Source organism: Polistes dominula, unplaced genomic scaffold (genome assembly GCF_049000335.1).
Source record: "Polistes dominula isolate Pdom_NZ unplaced genomic scaffold, Pdom_raw_medaka contig_15, whole genome shotgun sequence".
NCBI lineage: Eukaryota > Metazoa > Arthropoda > Insecta > Hymenoptera > Vespidae > Polistes > Polistes dominula.
The window spans coordinates 389,601-402,596 of NW_028300915.1; the positions used below are offsets into that span (position 1 = coordinate 389,601).

At 36.7% G+C, this 12,996-nt stretch overlaps 1 protein-coding gene across 1 annotated transcript; it reads left to right on the top strand.

The window, feature by feature from the left end:
- Positions 1–2,851: 2,851 nt before the first annotated feature.
- Positions 2,852–11,454, top strand: LOC107070212 (silk gland factor 1). Its single transcript, XM_089170195.1, has one exon. The coding sequence runs from the start codon at positions 4,814–4,816 to the stop codon at positions 6,362–6,364; it is 1,551 nt and encodes a 516-aa protein (XP_089026321.1). The 5' UTR covers positions 2,852–4,813; the 3' UTR covers positions 6,365–11,454.
- The last annotated feature ends 1,542 nt before the right edge of the window (positions 11,455–12,996 follow it).

Here is a 12,996-nt window from a genome sequence, read left to right on the forward strand (position 1 = left end):
AAAGTTGAAGTTTCGCGAGAAGAAATGTGGACCAGAACGCTGACACATCTACCTGTCGTTTTATCGTTAAGCTTTACTCTACTTTGGTCTATTATGATGGGTGGTGTGTGTGTGTTAGCGATTTTTTTCTGTTAGGATTTGTTGCTTTAACGTCAACAGAATACCATAGAGGTGCTGTCAAGAAAGTCAATTTTTTTTGATGCCAAAGAAAATCACATGTCCACTTTTGAGATATACAACAGGGCCTTGTGTTTTTGGGAAAGAGGGCAATTCTGTTAAAATAATATAATTTCACTTCTCAAACTTATAATAATAATAATAATAATAAATAAAATAATAATCAAATATTGTATACCTTGTCACGTTATAAAAAATAACATCTGGGAGATATATATTTTTTTTTTATTTTAAAAAATTAGTAACATTATTTTTTTTATGATTCTATATAATATATTTTATTTCAAATAGATTATTATTTCGGGTTCTGTTTCCTTTGTTGGATAAATTCCATAGAAATGTAAAAAACTGAAGAAAAGTAAATAAAAATATTATTTTACGAAAATAGAATGATATTACAAAAGAAGGTATATATATATATATAGCTATAGATTCTATATGTGAGAAAGAATCATCATCATTGGTGTTAATAATACAAAGAAAGGGATGAAGAGAAGACGACCACACACGTAGAAGGGTCAGGTAAGACCTAGTGTCGAGTCTTTTGAGTAAATCACGATTTACCGTCGCTTCGAATTCTCCCTATTCCGTCTTCGTCGTCTCTACTCTATTCTATTTGTTTTTAAAATGACCAAACACTTTTCTTTTTTTTTTTATTATGGTCAATAATCAGAAATAACCTTTTTTTTCTTCTTCTTTTTCTCATCGGTTTTCCCATCTCTTCTCAATCATTCGTTTTTCCCATAATAGCCAAGAATCTTGTAAATTTTTGAAATGGGTATAAGAAGATATTCGAATGTGATTTGTGGTAAAATAACAGGTGTAACAAAAAAGAAAATAAAAAAAGAAGAAGAAGAAGAAGAAGAAGAAGAAGAAGAAGAAGAAGAAAGAAAAATGCAAAGCTTAACTTGAGCAAAGGAAAAAAGAAAAAGAATGCGACGAGTGTCTGTCGCCGCGCTCGTACTCGCGCGAGCGCGTATAATCGTAGTATATCTACGGTTAAAAGCGGCCGTTTGACAAATCGATCGAGTCCGCGATATCGGTAATCTAGGTCAAATAGCAAATCGTTATTTAATCGTAGATTAAGGACCGAGACTAACCGAGACAAACAGATCTCGATTGCGCACTTGTATCCAGACGGGGACGAGGTGGTACGAGGGGTACGATTTGTTATAACGTAGAATGCTTTGCCCGGCACATTGTAGCTACTTGTTTACAGGGACAATATTTTCATTCCGCAAACAATTCGTGGCTCGATAAAGACCCCGGTACAGGTGGGTGCTTGGATCTAACGTTGTAACGTGCAGCTCGTCGTTCGTTCGTTCGTTCGTTCGTTCGTTCGCTCGTTCGTGAATGCTTCTATACCTATATACTATGCGTGTTTACGAATCTCTCGAGTAAAGTATTAGCCGACTCTAAACGCTCGAATCATCGAGTTGTGTGCCTTCAATTCGTCGCTCGACTTTTCAACGATATTTCCCTTCTTCTTCTTCTTCCCTAAATCCTCACCCCCTCAGCCCCTCACCCTCATTGCGTGATATATTACATCGACACGTATCTTACTTCTTCAAAAATAAAGTCAACTTTCAACATTGTATCTATTTAACGCTAAATTACATGCAAAAATAAACGCTCACTTTTGACGTTTCTATTATTATTGCATTGAAATAAATTTGCAACATAAGTTTGAAAATTGTAAAAAAATTTGTACATTTCTAAGTCTATGAGAATTAGAAGAAAAATACCATAGAAAGACTTTGAACGTAACGGTACATGTGACTAATGATGTGAGTAATCATTTAAAGAGACAATCTTGGTGTTTTTATTTTTTTTTTTTTCATAATAATAATCCAACACAAGTTAACACAACTACAAAGAAAATATTTATATGCATTAGTTTCGTTTTTTATAAATATATATATATAAAAAAAGAGAAAAGAAAAATATTATTCGTGTATATTAGCATAAATAGATTAATAGAAAAAGTAAAGAATAATTAATCGTCGATCATCATCGATAGCCGGCGGATCCGTTGATTTATTCATATTGTTTTAATATAGATAAATAAATAAATAAATAAATAAATAAATAATACATGCACGTGCATATGTTTGGCCAGACTGATATATCAAATAAATCAATTTACTTGTTTATTATTTAAACCCCAAAATTAAGAAATACATGATTCGTTAAATTATTTTCTAAATGCCATACTTCTTGGACAATTATTGGGTGTTAAACATTGCGTTCATTTATTCGTAATTGATTATGGATATAGATAATCAAAACTAAATCGTAATTTATTGTTGATAGGTCATTATTTAATTTTACAATCATCGCAATTTGAGGATAAATAATTGATACGTAATAGCAGTACACTGTACACTGTACAAAAATCCGTTCTTTACATTTCGAATAAAAAAACTAAAATGTACAAATGGTAAATATATAAATATTAACAAGTAGTTCTTTTTTTTTTAAATAACAAATAAAAAGAGTTGTTGAATGAGGATCGATCTTGCGTTCAAATATTTATAGCTGGCCTACGACAAGATCAAGTTGTTTGTTAACAAATATATTAATAACATTTGAAATGATAAAAAATAAACATGAGGAAAGAAACATATATATATATGTATATCTATGCGTGTCTATGTAGGATTGATCGAAATACCTCGTTCCGATAGGAAAAAGAAATCGAAATTCAGCTTATGTTTAGTCCTTCAGCGATTAGATAACATCCTTGTTTGCACCTCCCAAAGAAATTGAAAAACACCGCACGAAAAAAGAGGGTACACCTTAGGAAAAGAAAAAAATTAAATAAAAATAAATAGAAATAAATTCCGATAAGATGTAAAAAAAGGATAAGAAGAAAAAAGTATCACGCTGACGAGTGAAAAAAAAAATGATGAAGATAAAAGAAAAGCAAGCTGATGGTGGACATCGGAAAGCTATCGTGAAGAAGGAGAAGGTGATGATGAATAAAAAGGAAGGTAAAAAAAACGTTGCGAGATAAAAATAAAAAAATAAATAAAAAAAAAGAGGCGACGATTAGAAAGGTCGAGATAGGTGTAAAAACGCGTGGAGGATCGGTCGTCGTAAGGGGGTGAGAGGGGCCGAGCGGAGGGTGCAAAGGTCGGGAAAAGAAGAGAACAGAACGAGAGTGAAAGAAGGAAGGAAGGAAGAAAGGAAGGAAGAAAGGAAGGAATATATGTATGTATGTATATATATATATATATATATATATATATATAATATGGAAGCAGAAAGGAACGCGAGAACGTGGTCGTCCCGACGCTCGAGCCGACCCGACGCCCGACCCGACCCGCCGTAGACGGCGGCGCTTATCAGCCAAGAGAGAGGAGAGAGATTGCGCAAGCGGCCTTCGGATCATTTCAGAGTACCCGAAGATACGGCGCTTGCGCTGCTTTGTAAGGGAAACAGAAAGAGAGACGATAAAGGGAGAGAAGGGGGAGAGAAGGGGGAGAGTCGTGTCACGAGCACGATTCATCGCATCTTGAAACTCGCTGCTACGGCCACGCCACTGGCACGAGAGACTACCTACTATGATTGGTTGGATTAATACTAGGGTGGGGATGAAATTATTACCATTGGTTAAAATAGAACGACCGGGCGCGGCGCCATATTGTACAGGGTGGGGGGTGTGTTTGAACAAGTCTTGGCTGAGTCAAGAGTAGCGGACTACACTCGCTAACCGGCCTCCATCCATACGGCATACAGAGCTAGAGACTAGTGTAGAGGTGAGGTGGCATATTATACAGGGCACAATTTAAACAATCGAGCGCGCTTCTTAGCGACGAACGGCTAGTGTCGCCGCCACCGTCGACATCCTCGTCGTCGACGTCGTCGTCGTCATCGTCATCGTCATCGTCGTGTTGTTATCATTGTTATATTATTGTTGTTGTTATTGTTATTATTGCCGCTGTCGCTGCCGCTGTTGATTGTTGTGTTGTTGTTTTTATTGTCCATCGTCACCGTCAGTATCACTGCTGTCGTCGGTAGTATCAGTCGCGTAAGTGTTTATAAGTATTGTGTCGGTTGTCAGGACAACTATTTTAATTAGAAAATATATCCGAGATCAGCCCGCGTGGCGCGTGAGACAACGACAAACATACACTGCGTGTATCATCGAGTGTTTTCTTCGTGCTGACCCCCCCCCCCCCCCCGACGGACGCGTGCATACATTCTTTCATTCGAAAAAAACTAAGTGCAAGAATAATTGTTAATTTTGATAAATTATCACTGAAATTTTATACAAGTGCGAGGACACGAGGATATAAGATTTTCAGTGCTAGTAAAGAAATATAGTGAGTTTTTGGTGTAATCTCAAGAAATAAGGACAAAGAGGAAGAGAAAAGGAAAACAAAACACAGAGTGTAGGTTTACAAATTCTTCTATAAAAAGAAATTGAAACATTTAAGGCGTGCCAGTGAGAGCGGGAGAAAAAGAGAGAGAGAGAGAGAGAGAGAGAGAGAGACGCGTGGATTAAAGTGAAGGAAGTACGGGAGGATATAAGATTAAGGGGTCACCGGATTATCAGCAGTCGTGGTACCGAGGTTTTCATGATTCCCGCTTGACGTCTCGACAACAGCCCACCCCGGCACCGGTGAGCTCTATGACAATGCTCCAGTCGCAAAAGCTGTATAGCGAGGCTGGTAGTCTCGGTGGTGCCATGACGAGCGCCGCGATGTCCAGCATGGGCAGCATGGCACCCACATACAGCTCGATCAATTCTATGGGTTGCGTGTCAATGGGAATGTCGATGGGCGTTGGAGTTGGTCCGAGTTGCAGTCCTCAAGGAGCCGGTGGATTCAACATGAGCACAATGAGCTCGGCCATGGGGATGGCTTCGATGGGAGGCGGTGGAATGGGTGGTTATGGTGGCACGTCAATGGGTGGCGGAGGCGCTTGCATGAGTGCCGTTGGTTATGGTCCTTTAACGCCGGGAGGTGGTACCGCTGTAAGCAGAGATCCATTATCGTTAGCAGAACCAGATTCTCCTAATTCTGCCCTTCAGCGTGCACGCACAGACAAATCTTATCGAAGAAGTTACACGCACGCGAAACCGCCTTATTCTTACATTAGTTTGATCACCATGGCAATACAAAACGCGCCGACCAAAATGCTCACGCTCTCAGAGATTTATCAATTCATCATGGATTTGTTCCCGTTCTATCGGCAAAATCAACAAAGATGGCAAAATTCGATAAGACATTCGTTAAGCTTTAACGATTGTTTCGTTAAAGTACCGCGAACGCCCGATAAGCCAGGCAAAGGTTCCTTCTGGACGCTTCATCCGGAGAGTGGTAACATGTTCGAGAATGGTTGTTACTTGCGCCGTCAAAAAAGGTTCAAAGACGAAAAGAAAGAGTTGACGAGGCAGAATAACAAACATCAACAACATCAACAACACCACACGACGGGTGCTGCGGTCGCTGCCGCCGCCGCAGCTGCTGCAGCCGCTGCTGCAGCCGCCGCCGGACACAACAGTCCTAATTCTCACGATCTCGGACATGGGGGTAAGAAGACGCCTTCGTCCCTTCATCATGCTCCTCAGCAACAAGACGACAAAGACCTTCATTCTTTGGTCTCGTCTCATCATCACCATCATTCGGCCGGTCTTCATCAGCATCACGCTGCTTTGAAAGGCGACACCAACGATATCGGTGGACTATTAGGACCAGATCTCGGTACGACTCACGACGAGCTTACGGCTATGGTCAGTCGTACCCTTCATCCTCACTTGTTGTCTGATCCAGCGGCTCTTCATCATGGTATGGCAGGTAGCTTAAAGCAAGAGCCACCTTATACGGCTGCCAGTCATCCGTTCAGCATTACCAGGCTATTACCCGGTGCAACCGCTGGAACTTCACCGGGTGCTCAAGACACGAAACCGCCAGAAATGAAGATGTACGATCAAATTCATCAGAGTTATGCGAACTTCAGTTCGCCACATCATCCGCACGCGCATTCTGCGCCACCGAGTCATCATCATCACAACGGGATGCACGCTGGTTCGAACACCGGCGGAGGACCCATGCATAATATGACCAATCACCATCATCAAGAATATTATCAAAGTCCTTTGTACCATCACGCGACCAGCGTGAGTACCAGCAGTGCGCCTCCTCCCCCGTCGGTCGCGACAGCGGCTCCGGGATTGTGACATCACGCTACCCATCCCTACGCCTTGGCTTGAGTCGCTGCCGTTGCGGCCTATGCCGCCGCCGGTAATACCGTCGCTAATTTAACAACCCATCATCCTCGGACAATGCTCGACGACGTTGTTCTTCCTTCATCAACATCGCCATCGTCGTTGCCGCCAGCACCACCACCACCACTAACAGCACCACCACCACCGCCGCCGCCACCACCATCGCTCCCTCCTCGGTCTTCCTCTTCGTCTTCTCTATCACAACATCATTATCATCAACAAGAACAGCAACAGCAACAGCAACAGCAGCAGCATCGTCGTCGACGTCGTTCCGACGAAAGTTCTTCTTGGCTCGACGAGTACGACGAATACGAGGAAGATGAGGAAGACGACGAGGTGGAAGGTATCTGATTCGATGATCCAAGGTACGGCCAAAAAAAAAACCCGGTATTCGAACAATGATCTCGAAATTCTCTTCTATGTCGCAAATCACATTTCGTTTTGATCATTTGAATCGTTTATTTTTCCATGCTCTATGCATATCTACGATATGCTTTGGGACGACGTATTGTTTTTACTTGGAAAGTATGTGACACGCGTGGTCGCGGTCATTTGCGATTTCTTTCTCTTATATTGTCTTCAATTAGTTTCAAAACAAAGTGACAAAAAAAACTTGCGGTAGAATGTGTGGTGATGGTGGTGGTGGTGGTGGTGGTGGTGGTGGTGGATGGTAGTTATTTGATAACGAAGGATGAAGGTGGTGCTACTGCTGCTGCTGCTGCTGCTACTATTACTATTACTACTGTGGAATTTGAAAGGTATAATTAATGATCATGGATGCGTACGTCTAATCGATAAATGTATACATTGCAAATTGCAATTGAATGGCAAGAAAAAAAAAAAAGAAAAAAAAGAACGGTGCGAAAGTGTCTCTCCGATATGCGACCGATTAGCTTTGAAACATCGATATTCGATAAATATCTCTATACATATATCACATCACTGTATTGGACGCGTAAACGTGAAAACGTTATATTTATGTTTTCACTCGTTGGATATTATTGCGAGGACAATATTTTCGAATTCTATATTTACACGCGAGATGACGACGACGAAGAAGAAAATGCTTTGACGCGAGCTTTTAATAACCAATTTTAACGGTTAGTCGAACCACTGAGATTAATATTAATAAACTAATTAATTAAACAAAAAAAGAGAAAGAGAGGAAGAGAAGATGATGATGACGAAGAAATGGAAGAATAAGAAGAAGTAGAAGAGGATGATGAAGAAGAAGTAAAAACGTTGTTACCACTGCGATTAACATTTAACCGATAAATGCAGACGATGCTTTATAGTTTTTGCGATAGTTTTATTTCGCGCACAATCGTTCCTCGAGCCTCCGTCCACGATCCTGTACTTACGTAGCATGGAGTGGTATACAACGATTCTTATAGACGCTAGAATTTAAATAGAAAAGAAAACAAAAAGAAAAAGAAAAAAAAGCTCGTAGTGTGTGCTTTACTTTAAACAAAACAATCATCGCGATTGATTCGTCTTCTTCCGACAATTAACAAATTATTATTTCATTCAATTCCTTTTTAATTTCTCTTTTCTCTAATCATAATTTGTCTCGATGATTTTTCTAATTCGAATCACTTGTAAAAGAGAGTATGTAGTATCAAAGTATACGAAAATGTGCGATGATACTTTGATGTATTAGATGCGTGAAAATGAACAACCATTAACAAACAAAAATAGGAGGAAACATTTCATGAACGTAACTCTCGAGCGAATGCGATGTTCGAGTATCGATATTATTACGATTGAAATTATCAAGCGACAAGAAATCTTCTCAAAAAAAAAAAAAAAAAAAACAAAAAATCAATTTTCCGATTAGTTATTTTCAACTTATATTATATTTATTATCGTTGGTTGTTTAGAAAAGCAAAGCCACGCTCGCTTGTTTTCGGTCGTTGATCTCGATTTCGCGCGTCACACTTATCGCCATCGGTCTCTAATACTACTACTACTACTACTACCTACTGTACTATTACTACTACTACTACTACTACTACTACTACTACTATTACTACTACTATTATTATTATTACTACTACTAATACTAAACTACCGCATATTTTCAACGTGTATCGCGTGGTGGAGATGATCTTAAGGTATATGTTAAATCAACGGATTTGTATTGTTATCGCTCGACGCGATCAAACGTTCGATAGAAATCAATGGCGATAAGAAGAAGTATGTAAAAGAACAAAAATAAATCATCAATAAAATGAACAATATTAAATAATAATAATAATAATAATAATAATAATAATAATAATAATAATAATAATAATCATTTCGCTCGAGTTCGTTCGTACGAGGAGAGATGCTACTTCGAAATGATACGCGACGTTTAATTACATATGCAATGTTTGTAGTTGTCGCGTCGTAGATCTATCGAAGAAGCATTATCGTAATGAGATAGCGGGAAAATAAGAAAAGAAAATGTAAAGAGAGAGAGGGGGGAGGATTTAACCTGAGCAATGTTACCTTGTACCTACGCCTATGTATTTATAACGTATTTATAACGTTTCGGTGAATTTATCGATCATTACATAATATCCATCGTTCTCGGCCGTCGTTTCTGGGCCGTCGTTTCTGGGCCGTCTCGTTCAAAACCGTTATCTTTTTAAACGTTCTCATAGAAATTATAAAACTTAAACGTTGGTACAACGAGATCGTGAATAATACGTGGTGTGTGTGTGTGTATCGTCCATACCAAATATATTATTATTATTATTATTATTATTATTATTATTGTAATTCACAATCGGTCGGAGACACGGAGCAACTGTTAAATTAATTCATTAATTAATTGATTAATTAAAATAGAGAAAAAATATAGGAAGAATGATAAATAAAGAACAAGACAAAAATCAAAAAGAAGTAGAATAATGGTGAGGAGGAGGAGGAGGAGGAGAAGGAGAAGGAGGAAGAAGAAACACTGTGAAGAAGACGAAGAATAAGAAGCGTGTATTAAAAAATAACAAAAAGAAAAAGAGAATAAATCTGAGAAAGATGAGGGTTGATGGTTGCGGTGCTGTTTATAATGACGGAGAAATATTAAAATTGGGGTGGTGGTTGGTGATATGCCGGCAGGCACAGGGCGACAAAAATGTGATAATCCGCGAAATTAAATATTAATTAGCGAACGTATACTCGCGAGGACGATTATATGCATTTCAAATGCGTCCACTTGTGCATGCGTACATGCGTGTGTGTGTGTGTGTGTGCATGCATGCATGCGTGCGTACGTGCGTGCGTGCGTAAGCCTCTATCGCACGTGTCTCAACAAACAGAGAAAAAAAAAATTAAAGAAAGATAAGGATAATGATATAATAAAAAGTAATGTGAAATATAATATAACATAAAAACGTTTTTTCGAATGTGATGATGATGATGATGATGATGATGGACGATTAAAAATAACTAACCAATGTTTTCGCCCAACGACGAACGTTTTTCAAGAATGAAAATTTTTCTTGGTGATGAAAGGAAGCGTCGCGCAGGATACGTTCAGTGTTTTTTTTTTGTATGATACGTGTAGATAGTCGACACAACGTGTAACACGTATAATGTACAATATTCTATGTTACAGAGAGGTATATATATATATATATATAATTAAATGAATACAAATATAAAACAAAAAAAAATATATATATATAAAAATAAATGGAATCTTTAATGATACATAATGTTAGGTGTGTATACATATTATATATAAAAAAATGTATGTAAGAGATGTATGTATGTATGTATGTATGAGAGAGACAGAGTGAGTTAGATTAAATTGAGAAAACGAGCAAGTGAGAAAGAAAACGGTGTCGCAATGCACTGTAATCGCGTATTTCAAAAGTATATATATATATATACATATATATATATATATATGAGGATATATTATAGGTAAAAGGATATTTTTTTTTGTTTTCATTCACGCACTATGTTTTCTTTTTTATCTTTGCTTACATTCGCACAGATCTGTTGATGAAAGTTCATAGGGATCTTTTTTTTATTCGTCAGAATTAATAAAAATAAAAATAATAATAATAATAATAATACTAAAGAAAAAAAAATGACACTTTTGAAATACGCGTTTAGCACATAGAAATTTTCCTGTACATAACGACTGGCGTATCGCAACAGAACACTCCTTCTCCTTAATAATTATTATAATTATTAGTATGATTATTATTATTATCATCATCTTAATCGTAGTAATAATAATAATAATAATTGTTTATTATTTATAATAAAAATTAATATTATTATTATTATTATTATTATTATTATTATTATTATTATTATTTTTATTGTCCCTATGATTACTATTATTATTATTATTATTAATTAGTATTATTATAAGTATCATTGCAATTATTATATATATAATTTGATTGATTTATTTTAAATACACCGTATTATGTCTCGCCGTTTCGTATTATTATATTGTTTTATTAAATTCGAGAGAAAGAATTCGGCCGATGGAAGAATCAAAGACGAACGAACGAACCTTTGTCGACAGATGATCTCGAGTGATGGAGGAGGAGATATACGAAATTGAAAATCTCAAGAAAAAAATCAAAAACGACGAAATCTCATACACACTTGTAGATTAACAAATGCTTTTCACTCTTATTAATTGTCCTCCACCTTTTTTATTATCACAAACATTATAAACGAAGTTTCTTCCTTCGGCCCTGTAATTCTTCATTCATCTCGATAGATTATTTTCTACTTTTTTTTTTTTTCTTTTTTGTTTCAAAATTCATTGCCTCATACAATGGTATTGCATTACAATTTCACATAACGGCGAATTTCCCCGTGTACGTCACGCAACCTTCGAACGTCGTTGTGGTGTCCGACCGATAAAAAGGTTGTTGATAAAATAGGAAAGTGAAAAAAAAAAAAAAGAAAAAAAAACACATAAGGAAAAGAAAAGAAAAGAAAAGAAAGTAATATTATGGTGGTTTAAGGACGAAACGACGAGAATCGAAGATGTAAGTGTTTCAATAAAGCAACGTATTTCTATGAAATTCTATTCGTTGATATAATTTTTTTCTCACACGCACACTAAACAACGCATTCACACATATGTGTACAACACCACCACATGTTTCCTATCTCCGAATATTCCGTATATCCATTTCCAAAATAATTTATTGTATGTTATCTATACTCTGGGTAGTGTTTAAATAGTATGCCTGGGTTGAGAATTATATCTTTGTTCCTTTTACAGGTAGAATATAATTTTTCTTTTGTTGTATTGAGATATCCTATGTTAATATTTCGAATAGTTTTTTTTTTCGCGGGGGGAAAATACGTTTGAACAGAAAAAAAAAGGGTAAGGAATTTATTATTTTACAACTCTACTAGCATATTATATATTTCTTTTCTTTTTTTTTATTCTACAGTTCGAAAGAAAATCTTTTTATTTGTTCGATATATAGTTCAGACTATAGAAAGAACAATGAATCTCCTATTTCTTTAGAATTTTTTTCAACAAAATTCATTTCAGATACGATCGAAATCAAAGACGAATATTGGAAATACGAATCGGACAAGTGAGTATTCATGAAAAAAAAAAAAAAAAAAAAAACACAACAAGATAAATTATGAACAGGTGTAAAGCAGAGTAGTGTGTTTTTTGTATCGTGTTCGTTAGATGATATCTATTTAGTTAAAATACCAGAAAAGAGCGCGAGAGAGAGAGAGAGAGAGAGAGGGAGAGGGAAAACATCCCATGGCAGCCCATGTAGCTGCTGCATACGCGCTCATAGACAAATCAGAGAGAGTTCTTATCGTCCTGTTTGAAATGAAAATATTCATGCGCGCGATGCGCAAATGAAGTGGTTGTCTATACGATAATATTTAACTTCCATTCGGATACATTTGTACGAGCACTCGAAGATGTGCTCGTTGACATAGAGCCTTTTGTCGGATAAGTGCCATCAAATATCTTGTGTAAATGACCTAATCTCGCTATTACTCTCTATACAATCGATGGAGTCTATGCTCATTAGAAACAGAATCAATCGCTTGTTAGTTATTTCGAATAAGGACGGAATGTTTACATGAAAATACCAATTTTAATTTTGAGTATCCAAAGACACAAAAGATAAAAGATAGCATCTGTTTTACAAAGATGTAACGTGTCATTATCGCCCGATGACTATATACTATATACTATATATATATATATAATACATAGATAAATAATTACATATAGACATACGCCGCGTACTCGTAAGTAAATATATTTCTATATTTATTGATATAAACTCGAGAGGGATGACAATCTTGAAAATAAAATTCTAACTTGTACGAGCTAGCTACTACTACTACACTCGATACTATGAATTTTCCCAAGTAAGTAAGTATATTTTTAAGAAGTAAACAATAAACAATATGTTGTTGGTATATTTGATTCGACTGCAATGTGTATGAGTCTCTTACCATAGTTAACGGCTGGACAATCTAGGAGCAATCTAGCGTGGATTATTCGGTATAATATACAACGTTAGGCATATAACTACTACGTATATATCTACTTACTTACCTACCTACCTACCTACCTA